General features: G+C 44.1%; 1 protein-coding gene across 1 annotated transcript in view; it reads left to right on the top strand.

Moving 5' to 3' along the window:
• Nucleotides 1-23638, top strand: part of fat2 (FAT atypical cadherin 2) — a 90468-nt gene that overhangs the window by 53889 nt on the left and 12941 nt on the right. The window contains exons 18-25 of the mRNA XM_068714073.1: nt 5466-5677; nt 7806-7943; nt 8114-8257; nt 10992-11189; nt 12178-12778; nt 13261-13461; nt 16669-16835; nt 22177-22627. Of these exons, the coding sequence (XP_068570174.1) occupies nt 5466-5677; nt 7806-7943; nt 8114-8257; nt 10992-11189; nt 12178-12778; nt 13261-13461; nt 16669-16835; nt 22177-22627 (2112 nt within the window). The remainder of the gene's footprint in view (nt 1-5465; nt 5678-7805; nt 7944-8113; nt 8258-10991; nt 11190-12177; nt 12779-13260; nt 13462-16668; nt 16836-22176; nt 22628-23638) is intronic.

The following is a 23638-nucleotide window of genomic DNA, read 5'->3' as shown; positions in this document are numbered from 1 at the left end:
TTTATTTGCAGGGAATTTGGTATATTGAGGTTTTTATTTGAACAAAAAAAACACTTTCTCTGAAATGAAAAATCTATTTTATGCAGAAAAGCGGCGACATTTTGACCTTTAATTCTGCAGAAATTAGATGTTATTAAAAGGAAGTAATTGACAGAAGCAGAAGTACAGGTCACCGGTTGAGAGGAAGTGAACTGAACAGAACAAACCTTGTTTTTTGTAAAGCTTAATTTTTAATCAATAGCTTTTTTTCTTGTTTTTTTGTGAGCATGACTCACCGGCTTGTTGAAGTCACTGTTGATAATTCATGAGTTTGTTTTTTTCGATGTCCACAGAACGCTTCAAAATGATTAAATAAATCATGGATGTTCTGCCGTTCAGTCTCAAAACAGTAAATCTCACACCAGAAGACGCGCCGCAGTTTGTCATTTGTTAACTGCGTGACGGCGTAATGTGTCGGTGAATCGCAGGGAAGCGTTTTACTGTCCACGCGTCTCTGTGGACGAAAAAGTTAAAGCGACGTCTCGTGCGACACACCAGGATGACGAGGAGAGCGCTGTCACACACTGAGTGCAGCACATTTTAAATCCACTGTGCACAAATGCACATTCATTTAAACGGATTTGAATAGTTGTTGTATGTCGAATAGGAGCTGGAGATGTAACTTGTGTTCACACGTGTTTGTTTGCGAGTCGTGCATTTTGGGATGCATTTGAACGGTCTGTGTGGACTCTTGCAGAAAGTGTCATCTGAGTTGTAGGCCATGTTTTAGAGCAAATACGTTTAGATTCCTGCAGGATTTTGTAATATGAATCTCTCTAAAAATGTTCTGATAGCTCTCCAGAGTTCTAAAATCCTGTCTCGTAGTATGTGGTGTTTTGGCCTTTAAACTGGCAGATCTGTTACCTGAACTTGGCTTTCTTTACAGCACCTTAAGAGCGAGGGTATTTTTGGAAAGTTTTCAAATCTATCTTAGATGAAGGGATTCCACATGTACAAATGTGTGTTTGTTTGATCATCTAATCATTGACAAGAATTAGTTTAGAATTCTTGTCAGCTGTTGCATTTGAAACATCTGATCAAATCTTCAGTTGGACTTTCTGGACCCTGTAAGTTCTCAGGATGGGAAAGACGTCCGTTAAGTTGACGATGACTCATCGCCTTCGAGCGCAGACTTCTTTCTGAGAAGTGGCGTCACGGCGTGCAGAATGAACAGGAAGCACCCGCGTGGACCAGTATTGACAGAAACCGTACACCACCACGAACACACACCGTATCAAACGCACAACGTGCAGAACTTTAACCGGCACGATACGTCTCAGACATGACCGTTGTGCACTCTGGAGGGTTTCTGCACTGAGATGATGTGTGTTTGGAGGGAGATCTGCTGGATTGTTTCTACTCTTGAATCAGTGACGATATGTTTCATTCAGGGACGAACACAAGGGCGGATGTGTTTGGGCACATTAAAATGGAAATAATGTTGTTTATTTGCATGAAATTGACTTCATACTTGAAGTCAACAACTTAAGTGGCCATTCTTATTCGTCCTGTTAGACAGAGTAAGAATACTCTATCAGAAAATATACACATGGACAATTCTAACATCTCAAAAGTGTTGACGTTGCTCCTCTCGTTTCTGGTGCCTCATCGCTGTCGGTAATGTTGTCGTCTAAAGTGCAGAACACACTTCAGCTCGGCTTGTTCGCGTCTTTCCTCCGTTTACCAGCTGGTTGGTCGGTGGTTGATTTGCCTCAAAGCAGCTTATGAATACCTTGAATACATATTTTTTATGCGTCACTTGAGGGTTCTTAAATCCAGGAGCTCGTCTCCTTTACCATTCTCTGTGGGTGTGACTTCTTCTTCATCACAGTTCATATCTATACAGCCGATGGGTTTAGGGTTAAATGCTACACACAAGAGCAGAAAGTTCTTCACAGCCACTCAATTCTGCTCTTAACGTGCACCAGATTGATGAATTTAACTTTCAAATGTGCACGATGTGCTCCTCTCAAGTCCTGTGGGAAACACTGGGAGGTCACTTTGGATCAGAGCCTCATGAATGTGACTCGGATTCAGAATTCCTCCTCGACCCCTGTGGGTCTGAATGTGTGTTAATGAGCAGCAGAGCTTCCCTGTGGTTTCAAAAGCACCGGCTGAGGAAGAAGAGTGCGAAAGAGACGTGGGACATTGATAGAAAGGAAAGAAAACTGGAGCTAAGCCAACTTTGTCCCGGTAGAAATAGATTAAAAAAAAAAAAACATTCTGACGATGCTGGTCGTGCAAATCTCATCGATCTCAGAGAAATCAATGAAACAAGAAGTGAGCTGCGTGTTCCAGGTGCAAATCATTTACTTATTGAAACCTGGAGGTGTTTAGTTTGAGGGGAACACTTGTTCTAGTTGTGTGTTGTTTTCTTCTGTCCTTTCGAAGTGTGGCTCAGACTGGCTGGTCCCCCCCCCCCCCCCCACACACACACACACACACACACACACTGCTGGATGTGAGTCTCCTCAGAGAAATAAAACAAAGTGAGAACAACCTGGTGTATGAAAGCTGGCAGCGCTGGATCCTCGGAGAACAAATGACATGTTGAGAGTTTGTTGGTGATTCTGATTCTGATGGGAGTTTACGAGTGAGTCCGATTTTTACTGATGAAGGAAGACTGAGATGGGAACGCCAGACAGAGATCGGCTTTGTCTAAAGGAAAAGAAAGATAAAGCATCAAAGGATGACTACTCTCCACCGTCTTTGTCACGACATGAAAATGTTCATATAACTTTCTGTACTTCTGATGTTTCCTAATCCATCAAAGACAAACTGAACATTGTTCTTTCTTAGGCTGCTGTTATTCTCTATTCTTCTTATTATTGGAAAATGCCATGGAGAGACTAAAAGCAACAATGTGTTAGTCCGTCTTCTACATATTCGTTCACAATTCATTAAAAGAAGAAAGTCGTAGCAGTTTTTAACCAAACAAACCGGAGGAAATAGTGCATGTGTTGGGGACTACTTTCAGTGGCGGATTAATCCACATGTAGTGCTCTGGTCAGTATTTGTGTTTTTGGGACTGAGTCAGAATAAACTAAAGTGTGTGTGTGTTGATGGTGATGAAGGCTTTATACACACAGACTTGTTATTAGATACATTCGTTGTTGGTTTCACGTTATTTGCTGACGATAGTCATAAATATTGCATGTTTCCTGCTTCATCCTTTAATGAGGGAGAACTTTGATCATGTACCAACGTTCTTCTCCACAAAAATCAGCTATTTGTAAACAATGTCTTTGGTCACATCTGGTGATGAATCATCAGTTAAATGATTAATCATTTGTTTTATGTCGAAGATAGTAACAAATACAGATTGTGATTTCTTAAAGCTCAAGGCGACGTCTGTACAGTACAAACATTCAATACATTCATACAACAATCACCAAAAACAAAACAAGCATCAAACTCTCATAATTGAGCAGCTGTAAAACTTGCGAGGAGAAAATGTACTTTAAATTATTTTATAAAATACTGAATCAACTGGTTGATCAACTAATCTTTTCAGCTGTAGTGAGTCGCAAATAAATCCAATCTTCCCTGATCCTCTCTCTAAAAAAACAACACCGTAACTTGACCTCCAGCTCGGCGGTGCATCATTCACATCCACTAAAAAAAACACACAGCAAACATTGGATAACAAGGCTCAGAGGAGGGGAAAAGGTCCACGGGTTACAGTTCCGCAGGTTTTTAGGGAGAGGCCAGACGAACGAGGACTCCACACCATCTGAAAGGAGTGACTTAATAACAGACTTTTAAAAAAACACGTTTTACCCTTTTTAAAGAACCTTGATGCCTCTTTCATCGCCGCCATAAATCAAGGTTAAACTTCACATGTGGAGGACGGATAACACACAAAGACAGCAGCAGCAGCAGCTGTGGAGAGATTTATCGTCCCTGAAAGGTTAAACTCACAGCTTCAAAAGTGGGAGTTCACTACATGTGTCACACACACACACACACACACACACACACACACACACACACACACACAGTGAGTGTTTGACTTATGGTGGACATTAACATCTAAAGCACCTCACCTGTACCATTAGAACATCCATTCTAAACAGTATATTACGTCTGTCAAGCAGAGCAGCATCCCGGTACAGACAGAGGAGATGATGACACGCTGTGATGTGCAATAGAAAAGCAGCGGTGAGGAGAGAGAAATGTGTGGAATACATAACAGTACGTTATTAGCATGAGGATGCTAACCGGTAGCATGGAAACATGAGCTGCGTTCTGCAGCTGCCCTTCCAAAGTACTTACTGTTGCATGCAGGATGCGTTCTACTTCCTCGTGACATGGCGTCTTGATCTTTTACCCTCTTGCTCATATATCTGCTGCCTTAAGGAGTGTTTTAAAAGCTGCATTCTCTCTAGTGTCCACCAGGGGGCGACTCCTCTGGTTGTATAGAAGTCTAGTCTAAAATGACTCTACTTCTCTCTTGATTTATTCCCTCAGAAACATTGTAAACATGAGTTTATGGTCTCAATCTCTAGTTTACAGTCTTCTTCAATACAGCATGATGTTCATTTAGTACATTATGCTCCATTTAGAGTCAAACAGACCATGAAGCAGGGGATGATTTAGGGGCGGGGCTTACTGTGACTGACAGGTCTCTACCACGACGTCACTCCTCCGCAGTCCAAATGTTGTCACTACTGTTCACTGGTTGCAAAAAAACCAAGATGGCGGCGGTCAATAAGCTGAAGTCTTCCAAACAGCAGTCCACAAACCAACGGGTGTCTTTGTGTTTTGGACTGCTGGTTGAACAAAATTAAAAAATTCAAGATTCATTTTTGGGGGGTGTGGTCCCTGCTCTCATTGGTTAATAAACCAGTGGTTCTCAAGTCTTGGCGCCATACGGTCACAAGTGGGACTTTGGTTTACTTTACACTTTACCTTTCTGGTGTTGTTAGGTACTGCTGTGAGCCCCGCCTACTCCCCGAGTCTCTCTACATCCACACACACACACACACACACACACACACACACACACACACACACACACACACACACACACACAGCAGAAAAACACTGAGGTCATGGCTACACTTTGAAACAAAGTTCTGTTCCTCTGACGAGTGGTCAGCCATGCAGCATGTATTTGTAATGATAGACCCACCGGTGGATCTGAGCGCGGCGAAGAGGCTGAAAATGCGAGACCTTGCTCATTTTTTATGAATCCCACAGTGTTTGGCTCATAAGGTGAGCCGAGCAGCTTTGTACAGTCGGGGAACTTTGAGCTAAATATTGTAGATCGGAGTTTAAAAGTTTAAAAGTCAAAAGATCTCACCTGTGATGTTGTATACTAAAGTAAACCAAAGGGATTAAAGGTGGAAGAGATCTGACTTTCAGTTTTTTGTGTCAAAACTTTACTTCACGATGAGATTCATTGAAGTCTCCTCCTCTTGCAGGCCTGCTGACCCTCGTGGCCCCGCTGGACTTCGAGGTTTCCCGGGAGCACTACCTGTCTGTAGAGGGAAGTCGTGGCAAGTCGTCCCTCAGCGACGTCACCACGGTTATCATCAACGTGACGGACCTGAACGACAACGCGCCGGTGTTCGGGCGAGGCGACTACAGCGCTGAGATATCGGAGGATCTCACGCCTGGAGGCCTGGTGATGAAGGTAACGGCACAAAGTGACCGAGATGTAATACGGGTCGGTTCAAACGGCACAGGGTTCACTGTCTGCACCGCAGCATACACACAATGTAGATTGATGCATGTTCACAATGGACTAGCTAATCGGCATTCGAGTTACACAACAGTGAACAGCTGGAGGACTCACATGCTGGATCCTGGTCAGCTACAACAGAAGCACAGAGAGAGTGTGTCTGAGACGAGGACGGTGGGTCTGTGTCTCTGCTGCAACAGCTTCCCAAAGCTGGCAGTTGCAAGATGTCAGTTGAAAAGAGACCGTTGTGTGTGTGTGTGTGTGTGTGTGTGTGTGTGTGTGTGTGTGTGTGTGTGTGTGTGTGTGTGTGTGTGTGTATATATATATATATATATAGCAGGAGACTGAGAGCTATCTAATAAGCGGCGCTGAAAATAAATAGTGAAGTGAAGGTTACATTGATTAAATTAAAGGGATTCTTACACACACACACACACACACACACACACACACACACACACACACACACACACACACACACACACACACGCACACACGCACACACCCACACAGTAAACAGTGGAACATTCATATGTCACAGACACATAAACATCAGTAATCACTGAATTGAATTGGACTTCAATTTAACTGAAGGACATTTCTCTGTTTTCCTCTCTCTGTCAGCACACACACACACACACACACACACACACACACACACACATACACTCACACACGAACGACATGCATCAGCACACATATAATAAGAAAAATGCTGTATACCGATTATTCCAATAACACAATAAAAGGGCAGTATGTGATGATAAACATGTGTAAAACACACACACACACACACACACACACACACACACACACACACACACACACTCTCTCAGTTATCCGACAACATGTCGGCCGTCATCTGTCAGGCGGGCAGCAGAGATAATGCAGCAATAACACAGCTCAGTGGCTCGCTGACGAGTCTGTAATCATGTGGTTCCATATCTGACATTTTTCTCCTCAAGGTCAGTGTTTCCATCTCTCTGTTTTCACCATTTCACATCGATGCGTCGCCGTTTGAAATGTTCTCAGTCTTTTGACACAGCAAGGCGAGGGAGTCCTCTGTCAGGAAGCAATTATAGGACTCATGAGCTAAAGCGATGAAGAGAAAAGTTTTATTGCTAGATTTCTCCATCTATGTCTGCAATTGAGCCCAAACGTCTTCTAAAACAAATTAAACAATCTGTCGTTGAAGAATTTTGTGTTTCATTTGTGTTATGAATTTCTAATTTGCAACTTATTAACAAATCAATAATGTGTTGTGGCATGAAGCCTCCATGGCAACAAGGCAATATCTTTGTTTTCAAGTGAATAACGAGGTTTAAAACGAGCTAGAACCAAGAACCAGAACCAGCTGCACACACACACACACACACACACACACACACACTCACACTCGTGTTGGAGGTATCAGGTCACAGCAGCAGAGCAGATAAACACATGATCTGCTTTACTAACCTCATCACATGTGTTGATGTAGATGTCGTCCATCAACAGTGTCCTTTGACCCAAGCAACAACATTAAAACCTTTGAATGATGATGGTGCCAGTGGTGGACTCAGGCTGTCTGAGGTGCAGCAGCAACAAAGTATTATAACGGCACCAGCCGCATACGGTGGGGCACTAGGGTATGGACAGTTTTCTAACATGTAGCTCAGCTTTTATGGCACTGAACCACATCTTCTGCACTGGGAGGACGCCCTAGTGGGCACTTCAGCATGGTGTCTCCAAAGTAAGAGCATCCTAGAGGGCACTTTGTCATGTTTTGTCCCCTAGAAGAGCATTCTAGAGGGCACTTTGTCATGTTTTGTCCCCTAGAAGAGCATTCTAGAGGGCACTTTGTCATGTTTTGTCCCCTAGAAGAGCATCCTAGAGGGCACTTTGTCATGTTTTGTCCCCTAGAAGAGCATCCTAGTGAGCACTTTGTCATGTCATGGGTATTTATTTTAGACAATGGTAGCACCAGAGTAAGTTACTTTATCATCTTTAGGCATTGTTGTCGCTCTGTTGGATAGTATGTATTAGCTGCTGTCTGGGTAAACATTGTCCCTCACCTTTCCCTCGCTGTCTTTACCTCCAGGTAACAGCCAGCGATCGGGACGGTCCCATCAACAATCTGCTGCGTTACTCCATAGTGAGCGGGGACTCTCTGCAGCAGTTCTCTATTCACCCTCGTAGTGGAGAAATCACTGTCCGCACTGCACTGGACAGAGAGGAGGTCAGTGTGCATCTGTGTGGAAGATAAGTCCAAGTGAACCGCAGAAAAAAAGCCGATATTAAAGATTAAAGCACAAGAAATAAATATGAAACGACAAATAAAAAAGGGAAAAGAAGTATAATAAGAATAAGATCAAATAAAAACAAATGTGGTCTCTATCTTCTCTTCAGGTCCCTCATTACTCTCTGACGGTGCAGGCAGCAGATGAAGGTGATCCTCCTCTGTCCTCGGCCGTCCTCATCACCATCACCGTCACCGACGTCAACGACAACGCACCCGTCTTCTCCCAGGTCAAGCACAGTCTGCAGCTGCAGGTATGCCGACCACAACGTGTCTGCTCAACAGGATGCCTGTGTTTACATGCTGCTACATCCCCAAAAACCTGTGATTTATCTGATCAAATCTGAGGGTTTGTGGAGAAAGACATTTGGGGTTTTTGTGTTCAGAAATTGAACATGTTCACAGCCTGGAGCGAAAACACAGATCTTACACAAACCACTGCTTCAACAAAAAGTCAACAAGCAATATGTCAAAAACAAATTGTATATATAAAATAAATTCACCCCGAAGGCTCTGGAAAGAATCGCCTGCTCATCAGCTCCTGCAGATAACCTCTGACGTCCCGAGGGGGAAGCGTCAGTCGCATTCATGTGTGAAATTTGACAACACCATGGAGAGATATTAACTCGCGTTCACGTGAATATAAGCAGAACATGTAACTCCTCACGAAAAGCCAGTTTAGTTAATTTCATCATGTTGAGTTGGTGACCTTAAAAAGCTTTAAAGTTTTAAGGTATTCTCTAAAAACAAAAGTAGCCAAATATTCCTGGAGCAAGGCTGTAAAGGTCTACCTGCTCTGCTCCTGGACTCCCTAACGAGGTGTTGATGAAGACAGATGTTCCAGTGATTGAAGGTAATTGAAGAGAATCACTGAAGACCTGTCGTTCTCTATCGATACATCTTTCTGTAGCGTTATAACTCCTTCTCCAGTGAAAAAATACTGCGGCGCCCAGAGCTCTTCAAGCTGTGTGCTGAGAGTTCAAGAGGGAAAAACTCTCTTCAGAGAGGCACAACCAGAATTTCTGAGCGGGGATCAAAGAGGCGGGAAGATGGGCTGTCACGATTGGTCGGTGTTGGTGTTGCTTTGCAGGACATCGCCTAAAACCTCTAAACTACAGGACCAAGTCTGCTGCTGTGGGAAAACTTTTAACTGGCAATTTACCTCCACTGTTTTTGTGTGAAAGCGTGTCTGCGAGTCCGTATGTGTGTCTTCATACGTGTGCGTTGGACTGCCATTCAGTCACAGAAGGGACATTTTGCAGGGCGGAAAAACCCCTCAGCGCTGTGTGGAGATGAATCCAAATTATTGATATCGTCCCATCTGGTAATGTCCACAGCCAGCTCGGCCCGACGACGAGAGCTCTGATTGCAGCAGATGGATGTTGCTGAAATTGGGGAAAGAGGTTTTGGGGGGTTTTGACAGGTGTTGCAGGTCAGCAGCTGCGGTGTCGTTTTCTCTCCTGTAGACATTTTTTTTACGACTTGCACATCTGTCGTAGCGGAGCGTTGGCACCCTGTTAGGCTGCAGAGGTACTTTCCCTAAAAGCAGCAGGGGGACAGGTGATTCAGAAGGTTGCAGAAGCTCGACGGCACAGCGATGAACGGATTCACCGCCTGCCTTCTCTCCAGCATGCTGAGCAGTGACACATGAATAACCCATGTGAACGTGTTTCACTCCCATTTAACGGGAGATCAACCCCGCTGAAGGGCTCAGTGCTGCCCTGTGCTAAAATGCAGCTGTCGCGTGTTTTTTCTGTTGAGAAAAGTGGATTGAAAAATTATGATTTCATTCAAGCATTGATTCGGCGATTAAAACGAGGCCAAATTTGGTTAGAAAGTGAAACGTTTTTCCAATCTCGGTGTCATTTGAAATGAGTTTTAACAGCATCTCAATTACTGCATTTTAACATATAGTTAAAGTTCTAGTTTCACATCAGGCAGACTTCAGTCCTACCCTTAATCCACCTGGAGAACCGAACACTTGACCCAGTATGACTGGTCAGAACACTCTCAGTACGTTCCTCTCCCTCTCATGAAGCCATGCGTTGTGTGTTGTGAAGCGTGCTCTCATTGAAATCTGAACGACCACACAGGACATGCATGTTTTAGCCCATTAACTCTAAATTGCTGCCCGTCTACCAAAGCGGGCTGTACGCTTTTAGATGGATGCCTTATTTCCGTTCTATTAATGTCAGCAGACGGAGCCTTTTAGATGGCTCTGGATAGGTAATCCATCACGGTGAACAATAAAATAACGGCACTGTTTGTTTCTATGAAGTTTCTGTTCTGTGGTACTAAAGGACCGTTTTCAAACCTTGGTACTTTTAATGTACTGAGCTGCCGTAAAGTATTGCATTGATACGCTACGGTGTTTGTTCAAAGGTAATTAGTTTCTTAAAGGGTCACGTTGGTATTTTTCAGCCCTTTTTTCCCCATGTTTTTGTGACTAAATGGTCAACAATTGGTTTTAACTGCTCCAGAATTGAGCGTAATCCAATCGGGCGACTTCTCAACGTCAATTTACGTCCACGAAAAGTGCTTGTTTGTGTCTCTGACAGACTCAGACTGTCTGTCAACAACCCTACAGACCTTTAGCTTGATCCAGTCTGCTTGTGGTTGTGTCTAAGTAGGTCTCCCTCACAGAGAAGTCTCGTTCTGAACCAAAAACCAAAAACCAAAGATATAATACAATAGGATGGAAAATAGTCAGCAGTGATATCTTAAATAAGTGCTTTTCACTAAAACTGATATTTAAGTACTTCCCCTGTATTGTCAGTAGGACGTAAGTCTTCAGTGACCTCCCTCCAAACACATGCAGTCTAATAAAATACTAATATAATATAATAATCTGTAATATTTTATATTATACTCAAAATATGACCACCCACTTGAACCTCAAATATTAAGTATATCTCTGTATAAAGCAATACAAATGTAACAGCACCATGAAATATTTCAAGGTGAATTAACACACCCGGTCTCCTGCAGGAGGGCGAGTCGCTCGGCAGCAGCGTCCTCCAGCTCGTGGTGACGGACAAAGACACGCCCAGGAACGGACCGCCGTTCTCCATCCACATCGTCAGCGGCAATGAGGACCGCCGGTTCCACGTCGACCAGGGCGGCCTGCTATCGCTCTCTGCTCCGCTCAGAAAGAAGGTCAAACCCCACCACCAGCTCAAGATACAGGTGAAGACTCGTTATGCTTAGATGTATGTGTTTGATTCATACGCTCACCTGTTTGTCACTCTACCTTAGAGGCATAGTTCAGCCAGCAGACTCCATTAACAAAAACACTCATTTTACCGTCCAGAACACAGGAGTCGCTGGTCCACCGCCGCCTCCGTCTGTTAGTTTGTGTTATTGAGTAACTTTGGTGAATCCGAACGAACCCTTTAAAACACCAAAGTCACACAATAACAACACAATCTAACTGATAGAGGCAGCAGTAGAGGTAAAATGACTATATTTGTAAATGGAGTCTGGTGGTTTTTGAATAGAGCAAACATAACCGCTTCAGGTGAAAATATACTTTTGTTGGTCTAAAATACGTCCACAGCGGTACATCGCTTTGGTTCCGTGCTGGCACTCCACTTCCAAAAATCAAATCTATCCCTTTAACCTGTTTAACTTCTGTATTCCATGTTCTTTTCCTACATGCGTGTGTCTATTGTCATGTCTGTGGTGCTGAAACGATAGAGCTTTGACTTCAGGGTGCAGTTAATACCCTTTTCTTTAGCTTCAGATCTATAGACGGGTATCCTGAAAACCAAGTCATATTCTAAAGAGAAAGTTTGTTTTTAAAAATCCACCGGAGATATGAAAGGTTATCATGAGGTTACAGCTTTTAAGGAAGTACAAGATAATGAACTGAACGTATTTTTCAGTACAGCTGAGTAGGCATAATAGTGGATTGCATTGCATGGGTTTTCTGTAGGCTGGGTCAAATGTTTTTGGGGATTTAAAACTGCTGAATTATGATATTTCAGCTGCTCAATTTCCAAAAGATCCTCAAGCAGCATTTAGAGTATCGTCTAAACAACACACTCATCATCTCCTTTTTTCTTACTTCCTACAATGATTATTATCTGTTGTTAACAGAGACAACATTTATTGTAGTTTTAATAAAAAAGTAAATATATCATCAGTCTTTAACTGCTCTTCATGCACCCGTCAGGTGACGGACAGCGGCCACCCCCCCCTCTCCTCCATTTGTGTGGTCAACATCAACGTCACCGAGCAGAGCAGGTACCCTCCCTCTGTCGCGCCCCTGGAGGTCTTCATCACCACCTCCGGTGGGCTGTTTGCCAACCGGCTCATCGGCCGGCTCCACGCCTCAGACCAGGACCTGCAGGACGTCCTGACCTACAAGCTGGTGTCGGAGCGCCCGGGCGGGGGCAGGTTCTCCGTCGACCTCGCTGACGGCAAAATCTGGGCGGACGAGAACCTGAAGGAGGGTTCCTACTCGCTCAACGTCAGCGTGGCGGACGGGAAGTTCAGCGTCTGGACCGAGGTGAGAGTTCACGTGTGGGCGGCGGACCAGAGGGCGCTGGACTCCGGCCTGACGCTGCAGCTGGTCGGGTTGTCACCGGAGGAGTTTCTGGGCGACCACTGGAGAGGCCGGCAGCACGGCTTGGGACGAGCTCTGAGTTTACCCGGACAGGAGCTTCACCTGGCCAGCCTGCAGCAGCTACCCGACGCCCGGGGCCTGGAGGCCCTGCTGGTCTGGAGGCCTCAGAGTGTACTCGCCCAGGCTCCGCCCACCAGCAGACTCACAGGTGATCGAGCGAAATATGATGTCGATGATATGATGATTGTATCGTTGCAATGTTGGTGGTTTGTGCAAATGAACAATATTGAACGTGAAATGACGCGTTTGGCTTCACTTGAAGGAGCTACTAGTTTATTTTTAGCCCATTGTTAGTCTGACTGCAATAATAAGACAAATATATGAACGTCTGGCAGCCCTAAATATTACGCAGATTTACATAAAGCTGCGTTTTAATGTTGAGGACGTGAAATAAAGGTCGACGTAGCCTCCAAACACATCACTAATTAGCTTTAAATGGAAAAAAATAAAATAATGTCAACTCCCTCCAAAGATGAACAAGAATGAAACACAGAGTGATGAATTTCAGCTGCGTTTCTTCTTCTTCTTCTTCTTCTTCTTCATTTGGACACAAAGTAAGTCAGGTGAATCCCGTGGGATGGAGAGTCTCTTTGAATGTGCACTTCTGACACCCTGAATCCTTTGATGCAGGTATTACATCGGACATCGAGGACTCTCTGGGCCTCAGAAACCTCAGGGTGATCCACAACGGGTGTCTGGGTGCCGGCTGTCCGCCGCGAGGCTGCAGGAACGCCGTCCGGCTGACGGCGGAACGACTGAGCCATTTCACCGCCGCCGGAGCCGGTTACATCACCCCGAGACACACCTGGGAGAGCATCTGCCCCTGTAACGGTACGTCCGTCTGCTCCGGGGCTAATGAGGGAGAGAGTGTGTGTGTGTGTGTGTGTGTGTGTGTGTGTGTGTGTGTGTGTGTGTGTGTGTGTGTGTGTGTGTGTGTGTGTGTGTGTGTGTGTGTGTGTGTGTGTGTGTGTGTGGGTACTGATGTGAGAGTGTGAACCAGGGCAGGAAGTCACTGCAGGAGCCACAGTTTGGAGGCTCAGAGACAAACCAACACACAGCTCATCATCATCATCATCATCATCACCGCCCTCCTCTCTGATGAAGAGCAGAAGAAGTCCATCAGAGTCAGTTAAGCTCTACTGTCTCTACTGGGCAACAGAAAAATCTTCATTTCTACCTAAAAAGTACGAGAATTTAAAAAAAGGATGTACAGCTAAATAAAAGAAGAAGCAGGAAAAAAAAGCAAGATAAACAACATGAAAATATAGAAAAGCAATTATAAGGACAAATTATATGAACAGAAATGGAGACATGGACCTGTCCTATCACTACCTGCATTTTTTAATATATGTATACAGTATATGCTGTGTAGCGCCTCCACTTCCATTGTGGACTATAATAATAATGAGAGCAAACTCTAAAGTGAGGAGTTTGTTTACTGACTGCAGGATTTACTTTGTCCAGCTTTGAGTTCAAACCTGCTTAGAACTAGCAGCTAGTGTGGGTCGGTGACTTCTGTAGAGGATAAACATGTAGTTCATCCTCTTCAGTGTCTGTAATTTGTTTTGAGAGGCGCTGAGATGTCAGTTGTGGTGTTTGAGGACGATGTGAGCGGAAAACTCCGTCTCCCGTTAGGAATAGAAGAGGTTCATCTTTAAAGACCCAATCCTCCATCAGATTACATCCTCTCTGGTATTCTCAGAGATCAAAGAGGCTTGTTCTTCTTCTCGTGACCTGTTCAAACACAGTGAACTGAACGCAGCAAATCCTCAAGATTTCACATGAATCACTCACCGGCCCTCAGTTAGCTTCTGAAGCGCCGCTTGTGTTGTCGTTCCTGTGAGGATTAGCGGTGTGAGGACCAGTCAGCTCGGGGCTCTCCGGCATGTTCACTCATTATCAGACTGTCTTCTTCCCCCTGAAACGTCCGCTCCGCATTATCGGCGCCGCATTTTGACTGTATGGGACGCGTCTTCAGTCCTGAGAGACTCTGGTGTTCGGCGATAACGGGATCACGCAAGAAAAACACGGGTATCTTAAAAGGTATCTTTATCTACTTTTTTACATTCAAAACTTATGTAGAGGTTTTTGAAAGAAGCCTCAAAAGTTGTCGTCACCGCCGCTAAAATAATTCTCCCAAAAAAACAATCATAAAATCCTCAATTTGAATCAAGTTATTCATCAGGTTAAATGAGTTTTATTTTGATAACTCATCTTCCTCTTATGAATATAACTCATCAATGTGTGCAGCAAGAAAAGAAAGGCTGGAGGCCAACAGACGCGGGTTGATACAGAATATTATTTCATTAGATACAAAAACATGTTTTTTAATCTTTTTTATTGATACACTTTGACTTTTGGACTTTACAATTCTCTGGAGTTATTGGAAATGTTTACATAACTGATGTTTACCTGCAAAAAATCTGATGTTTGAAATTAAAATGTTCAAAGTCAATGTTATGAATGAAGCTTAGAACTATTCTATCCAGCCCTAAAATATTCATAACCACAGAAACAAAAATATTACATTTTAATTTGGTGAAATTTCCGATTCACCAACAATCATATTCAAAATGTTGTTTAAAAATGGAGTCTAGATTTAGTCACCAAGTCTGGCTTTGCACATGTGACTGAATTACGATGGCTTCACTGATTCCTGAGGTCAAACGATTAATCGGTTGGAGTCTGAATCACAGAAGCTTTGTTGACCAACACACTCACACCCTTCTCATGCACAGATTCAAGCTGCTCATCCATGAGGATCTCTTTCATGTCACGGTTGAATATTGTTGGATTTATCGGACAGCAGAAGATATTTAAATGTGATATTTACAGCGCTGGCATAGCTTTACAGTCATCATGTTCTGACACTTTATGGACTAAACTTTCATTCGGTTACTTAAAAAATAATGAAAAGATTTTATCTGCAACAACAATATGTGAATTCACAAAGATGACAACCACTGTCCAGAAATAATAATAACAATAATAATAATAATAGTAACAATAATAATAATAATAGTAATACCTAATGGTTTAACTAATGTCCAGAAATAAAAGAAAGCACTTTGTTCTGTTTGTTTTCTAACAGATTGTGATTTTGATTGTATTTGTTGTATCATCAGTGTGAGACCAGAAGGTTTCAAATAATCTCTGGATTCAAATCATACTTCAGGAACAAGTTGTTGTTGTTCCTCACAGGCTTCATTAAAGTTTCATCTGAGAAACAGGAAAAGAAGACGTTTAGTCTGTAAACTCATGTTTTCCCTTGTGTCTTTAGAGTCACTATCGATCCATCCATGAACTCCATGAACGTCTCCCATCACTCTCTGATGCTTGAGGAACGTTTCTCTGTTTCTCTGCTGTGTTGTCTGATCTGAGGACACTCACTATGTTCAGTTTACGGCGTGTTTGATCAGCAGAAAGAGGAGGAGGAGAAGCGAGCGTTGTTGCATTCGAAAGCTCCAACAACAAGAACGTGCGATTTATAAAGGTCCACCGAGAGTCTTCAGAGTTTAAACTTAAAAAGAGTTTATGTGCAGAGAGTATTTAGTGAAACATGTCACTCTTCTTTATCTTACCACACTAATAAACAGCTTCCTTCCTTCCAGCTGTTTAATTGTTGGTTACTTCATGCAGAAGATACAAAGAGAGAAACATCGTTACAAAGGAATCAGGATGCAATCATCTTGGATTAAGCTGCTCATTTAATTGTTTTGTCTACAAACTGTCCGAAAATGTCCAAAAAAAAGGGGAAAGACAATTGCAATTTTCCAAAAAGCATGACATCACGTCAGTCACATTACTCGACCGACACAATATTCAATTTACTGTCAAACAACCCAAAGAAAACCCTCCATTCAGCACAAAAAAACAATCGGGGAAAAGAAACGCAGCAGATGTGTATGAGACATCCGGCTTGTGTGTGTGTGTGTGTGTGTGTGTGTGTGTGTGTGTGTGTGTTATAACTACATCAAGGTGAAGGAGATCCATGTCTCTCTGCTGCTCACTATCTGTTGTGTGCTTTCTCTGGTTCAGAGTCGGCGGTGAGGTTTAACGGTCACTCCTACCTGAAGTACCTCCACCAGAGGGATGAAGACAACCAGGACTTCAAGCTGTCTCTGAGGTTCAAGACCTTCCAGGATGGAGGCCTCCTCGCGTCCACCGACGGCACCGACGGCACCGACGACTGGGGAGCTTTACAGGTATTTGAAGAAAACGAGACTTATCTTTGAAACGTCTGCGGCAGATGTTCTTCTTACTGATTATCTTCATAAACAGAGGTCTTTTTTGTTTGTTCCAAAAGTGAATCCTGTTGCTGGATGTTGTTTCTGGTCTGTCATCTGTTCTGTTGGAGCTTGTTCCAAACACACATTAGTTAACAGGACGGGGAGCTGGTGGAGCCAATGAAAATGTGTGTTTTACTATCAAAATGCTATTTTAAAACGTGTTCCCGGATGCACGACGACGTTGCTTTGTCTAAACCCCCGACTCCGCCTAACGTGGTTTATGTGAGCTATTTATCCACAGTCACTTAATCAGTGGTGATCGGCACGCTCCCAAAAGTCACACAATAAAACTAACTAACAGATGGAGGCGACGGCAGACCAGCTACTCCGTGTTCTTCCAGGTAAAATCAGTGGCAGATAGAATCCACCTTTAAGTTTAGTCTATCTCCATCAGGATGTGTTTGGCTCCCGGCAACATTCTGCTGCATTCATTTAAAACTGGTTCAAGGACGAAGCGGTAGAGGAAAGACGACGTCATTGTTTGCTCTCGTTCACACGAGACTCAAAGCTCTCGTCTCTGTCGGCTTGTTGGAAACAGCTCAGGTTAATCAGGCTAATGCAGCAATCAAACAACAACAAGAAAATGATCATTCTTGTCGTGTGTTAGTTCGTTTTATTCTCCCCTGAGCTGGTAGGAGTTTTATTTTTGCTCGTGGTGTTTTGCTGCCGCTGAGAGATTAAATCGCTCCCTAATTTTCCAGTCGCTGTTGTTGTTTGACACTAATTTACTTTCACCGCAATCAGATCTGAGAGCTGCTGATTTGATCTACGGGAGCTCTCGCTGGGGAACGCCGTCGACAAATCAAGCTCTAAAATACACAAATGTCTCCGGCTCACATTCACACATTCTACTGCGTGTTCTACTCCACTGACATCGTCTCAGATGTTAATATTTCGTTTCCTACTTTGTGCCAGCAGTCGTGTTACATTTTAAATATTTGATATCTGGTGAGTTTGGTGTCCTTTTTGTGTGTTTGCTGCAAACACAGATCCCAGAACAGCGGGACTCTCCGCCGTGTATCTGGGTCAACACTGTCAAACACCTTTTCACTCCCTGAAACTCAAGCAAATAAAAAAGAAAGAAACTTGATTTAAACTTGTTCTGTTGTAACAATGCTGACATTTTCGACCGCGTGAATGGCCAGCTGTGTCCGGAGCCTTTTCACTTCCTATTTGCCGAAAAAAGAAAAGCCAGTGTGAGAGTTTGTCGTCGAGTTTCTGATTTTATTTGTTGAACAAACCTGCTGGTTCTCTCTCTGGCGGATCCTTTCCATATGTGCTGAATGCCTGATTAAACATTAAACTCCCTCGCTGCACATATTTGTGATCGTGAAGCCGGCGATACACTATTTATTATTTATTATTCCTGCTATTCCGGCTCATCGACGACCTTTTAAGTGACGACTGCTGGCTCTGAACGCAGCACGCGTTGCCCTTTTCCCTAAAAGAAAATGAGCGGCGAGGGAACCAGCAAGTCTCCTGCAGGAGTCCTGATGAAAAATTGTGTTGTCTTCAAGATTTATTGGCGTGCCTTTTTTTTGTGGGAATTGTCAAAGGGAAAGGAAGATTCCTCCGGGCGATACAACACCAGGTCTGCTGTATTAAACATGCAGGTTGGAAGAGAATGATGAACTGTTGTGTTCTTTGAGAGACATGAATAATTCTCTAAACAGATAACAAGAACGCAGGCTTGATAAGGACTTGAAATGCAGCGGGATGCTTCCCCTTGTGGGCTCTTCTCATTTGTGTGACATCCGTGCGCAGAATACTCCATCATTTCCATTCTCGGAGAACTTCAGAAGCAGCGTTCAGTCTTTCCCGAGGTTCCACCTCCTGGGTTTTGGTTTCACGGCTCGCACATGCAATTCATTGTGAGCAGGAATGGCTTCAAAAGGAATTTGTTATCGGGGTCATCTGAGGAGTCCCTCGGCTGCTTTTTGTGACGACTTCCCGGAGATGCAAGACGCTGTTTTACGCTCCTCACCTCCCCTCAGGAGATGTGCTGCCGTGAGTCTCGGCGGACTTTCACAAACCAAATCTCATCAGCATTCTCCATCAAAACACACGTTAGAGTTCAGACCTATTTACTGCCGCCAATTCTCTTTCATGTCTGCACTGCCTTCGTTTCACTCTCAAGTCTTTGAAGTGGAAATCGTAGCCGTTTGAATGAAAAGAGTGGAGCAGAAGAAGTAAAGGTGACACAAAGATGGAGATTCTCACGGGTGTGGAATCGGTGGACCGACAAATGCCTTTATTAGGTCGTTTGTGCGTTCTACTTCTCGCTACCAGTCGTTCCTCCACGGAGGGATTTCTGAACGGGCCTACCGGTCACAGGCCCGGGGGTCCAAAGTGTCAGGGCCTCCCACCGGCCTTCACCTACAACATGTCACTCAAAGAGACACGAACCAACCAGGAAGTGATGCGAAAAGACTACGAAGAGACAAAAAATTTGTTCAAAAGGGACGCAAGAAGACCACAAAGAGATGCTAAACAACCACAAAGAGACACTGAATGACCACAAAGAGATGCTAAACAACCACAAAGAGACACTGAATGACCACAAAGAGATGCTAAACAACCACAAAGAGACACTGAATGACCACAAAGAGATGCTAAACAACCACAAAGAGACACTGAATGACCACAAAGAGATGCTAAACAACCACAAAGAGACACTGAATGATCACAAAGAGATGCTAAACAACCACAAAGAGACACTGAATGAAAATGAAGAGACACAAAACAACCACAAAAAGAGGCTGAACAGCTAAAACGTCTCTGTCTTGCTTCAAAGGGCTCGTTGTCTCTTTAAATCCATCAGATTTGAGGCCGAACTCTCATTGGTAGCTTATTCATTTGCATGTAACCACAGAAGCGGTTCACATGTAACTACATTTTATTTTGTACCACAACAAACAAGCTGCAGAGGTGTAGTGCTGCCTCCTGTATGTAACACCTGTATGTGTGTGTGAGTGAGCACATACATACAAATGTATTTCTGTGTTCATCAGTCGTCGTCGTTGCACACTGAACTTTGCCCAGCGGTATTACATCTCCCTGCAGCGTTTGCAGCGGCGCTCGGGGTCTCTGATTTATGGAGCCGTGAAGCCCTGATTCTGAAGAAGTCCGGTTCCCTGCGGAGCCCGACTCGACACTTGTGTCTGAGCTACATCGGCCGTGCCGATGGTGTAAAATCATCAGTGCGGCAAACTGTGCTATCTCTCTTCAAATATCCACCATGAGTCGCCCGGGAAGCCTCACCAAGGCTTGTCAAATAGATTAAAAGACAAGCGACAGGCGCCTCGGACGTCTCTAGTTTTGTTTTTCCTTTTACTTGTTCCTCTGCCAGCGCTTCGACGTCTTCCCCGTGATAAGCAGAGCAGCCCTCACCCCCCCCCCTCCTCTCGCTCTGTGTGCCGTCATTAATCCAAGTGAAGAATTTTGCCCATGCGTCCCTCCAAGATAAGTCCTTCCTGTCGGAAACACAAACCCCTCCAGCAGGGACAGACAGCAGCCTGTCCACGCTGCACCAAAGAGTTCCATGAGTCCAAATCCAGATCTCCAAACTCACGGATTATGAGATCGTGCTCCCATTACATTACATTACAGTCATTTATCAGACGCTTTTATCCAAAGCGACTTACAATTCAGTATCTCTACACACCGTAGACGCAGCTACGGGAGACATGTTTGGGGTTAAGTGTCTTGCTCAAGGACACATTGACATGAGACTAGTAGAGCAGGAGCCGGGGGATCGAACCGACGACCCTCTGATTGAAAGGCGGCCCTGCTCTCCACTTAGCCACGGTCACCCTCCCGTAAAGTCCGTGATGGTTTAGTTCTGTTCCTCAAATGTTTTAGGGCTCTCTCTCTCTGACATTTAGAGCCCTTTATGAACCAGAAGTCCAGATTTCTGCAGACTTTGCCTGAGGGAATTACCCACAATTCACAGCAAAGTGATGTTAAAAACGGGGTTACTAGTGGAGGCATGTTAAACAAAGAGGACGGCACAATTGACAAATGACCTCTCATCTCGTGAGGGAAAAAACCTGGAAGACGTTCAAATCAGGGAGTAAAAAATATAAAGTAAATATCTACAATTGTACATAACATGATATGTTTTCATGGTAACGAGTAGCATTCGTACCTCACGGTCTCTCACACTCAACCGTCTAACAGGTGACGTCGCTTAAGTCCCTGAGGGTTCAGGGTTTAAGGCCTTAGAGGAGACGTTTGGGACTGGGCCTAAGAAAGAAAATACAAAAAATCTAAAAATCCTCATCCTGTCCTGCATCAATTAAAGAAGCCGGAGCAAAAGCAGATCAATAATGCATCCCAGCCCTCAGCGTCCGATGGGGTTGATGCTCAACAACACACACACACACACACACACACACACACACACACACACACACACACACACACACACACTCCGTCGGCATATTTAACACGCTAAGATGAGAGGAGCCTGAAGAGAAATTAATAAATTGAATACAAAAACTTAAAAAGCTGCTGGTTTGTTGGTTTGTGGGAACGCTGAGCGAGCAGAAAGATGAAGATGTTGCTGAATAGATGCGTGCTGATGTTCAGATGCAACATCAGCAACATGAGATGGACGTGACTTGTTCTGTTCTTCAGTTGAAGCTCTCGTTTAAATACTCAAAAGGCTCATTTTTGGTAAATTGGCTCTATAAACATAACAGGTTTTGTTATCTCTCCATACTATTGTGACAGTAATTGAGTCGGTCGGTTTTCGCAGGAAAAGATTGTTTCACTTAATCAACTATATTCCAACATAAATACTCAAGACTTCTTGATGAAATACAGAAATAAAAAACGCAGTTCAACAAATAACCTTCTGCTTTCAAACCCTATTTAGTCCACGTTCGACTAAGACGTCTTCTGACCTGTGAACCGCAGCATCGATGCTTCTTGGGGAATAATTACACCAGGGAATAATTGCTGTAATTCAAACGAAGAGATCGATGCAACGATCACGACTACGTGACGCACACCAATAGAGTGACGAAGTCTGAGGTGCTCTTTAAATGCCAACTGAACGCAATTAGACGACGACGAGTACGTTTAACACACCCGGATGTACACTTTGAGTTTGTGTTTCTTTATTTTCTAAATCAAAAGGTGTCAGCTCCGTTTTAACTGACTGACCTGGTTTATTACCTGAAGCTTATAACCTGAAACCGTGAAATGAAAGACGTTAAAGTGTTGCTAACTGACCCTCGTTTTGCTTCCTCAGCTGACCGATGGAGAGCTGCACCTCAGGTTCAGCTGTGGAAACACCTCCCCCGGTTCCTTACTGATCAAATCTGATCCGGTGTCTGACGGCCGGTGGCACAGCGTCCTGCTGGAGGTCAACTCCAGCGCCCTGCGACTGACCCTGGACCGGCAGCGCCCGGCCTCCGTCCCCCTGAGCGAGCCGTGCCGGATGTTGCGCCCCCATGGCGCTTTGCTCTTCGCCTCTTTGCCTCGGGACGCCTCTCCGGAGGTCCGCCGGCGTCCGCGTAACTTCACCGGCTGCCTGGAGGCCCTGGAGCTCAACGGGGAGCCGATCAGAGGAGTCGGCGACGCGGCGGAGTGGGCCGGGCCGGGGGTCCGGCGGGTGTTCGGGGTTTACCGGTGCTGCGGCAGGGCCTGTGACGACGCCCCCTGTCAGAACGAAGGGGTCTGTGAGGAGGACGCCAGCGGAGGTGAGTCCACTGAAGACGTCTTCTGACTCTGACTTAAAGTTCACTAAATCAATAAATACATACATCCCCTCTCGGCTGTAGTGTTACAAATCAATCTAGGTTGTTTTGGACTGAAACATTAAATATTAAGTTAGTAACATGAAGGTTTTTTTTACAAAGATTGATGCGTTCTTCAGTATTTTATTATTAATTATTATTTAAAAATGCACAAAAAAATTAAATCTCTCACGTGAAACAACCACAACTCTTAGAACTTTGGCCAAAGCATAAATAAACGGTGCGTTCATGTGAACACTCGTTAGATAGGTTTCATGTCCTCTGCTCTCTCGTTGTGTCTCCTGCAGACTTTTCTGTTTTCCTAAAAGAAAACGACGAGCTGTCTCCTCCCCAATAATAATATTCCCATGATTTAAAAAAATAAATCAAATTTTGCATCTCAACTGGTTTATTCCATGTACTGCACCACTAATTAAGGATGTGTTGGTCTTTTCATGGGAATTCTTGACTGTGAAATAAATATAAAATAATGCCATCATTGTGGGAATTGGGAGCCAGAATGTTCAGCTAGGTCCCCTGGAAACCAGTACGTCTTATTACCACACAAGAAGAGAAAGTGTTTCAGTTTTCCTCCCATTAAATATTCTCAAAAGTTCCCCCTCTCAGTCCGGTACCGACCGTGAAGGATTAGTTCCTAATCAGACTCTCGGCCCTTTATGCTGATTGCCGTTTTAGGTTATCACTAATTTGGCCGAAGGCATCACTACTTGTCGAAACACAAAAGAAAAAAAATTGGGGTCAGAAAGTCTTGCAGTGACTTTTTTCTTCATTCTGTTTCACAAAAGAGGACTTTTAAATAGAATAGCAGCCGATAAGGACACCTGCAATCTTACAGCCAAGAAGACCGGGAGAGCTTTAAAATGATTATTATTTTTTCACGAGTCTCTGTGAGACTGTGGTAATCTTTCTCTATAAAGGGTGGATATGAAACCAAACATAAAGCCGGAGGAGATA

This window comes from Cebidichthys violaceus, unplaced genomic scaffold, assembly GCF_023349555.1.
Source record: "Cebidichthys violaceus isolate CVI_PGR_0920_01 unplaced genomic scaffold, fCebVio1.0.p SCAF_2, whole genome shotgun sequence".
NCBI lineage: Eukaryota > Metazoa > Chordata > Actinopteri > Perciformes > Stichaeidae > Cebidichthys > Cebidichthys violaceus.
Note: the sequence above shows the minus strand (reverse complement) of the source record. Positions and strands in the feature narration are given on the sequence as shown.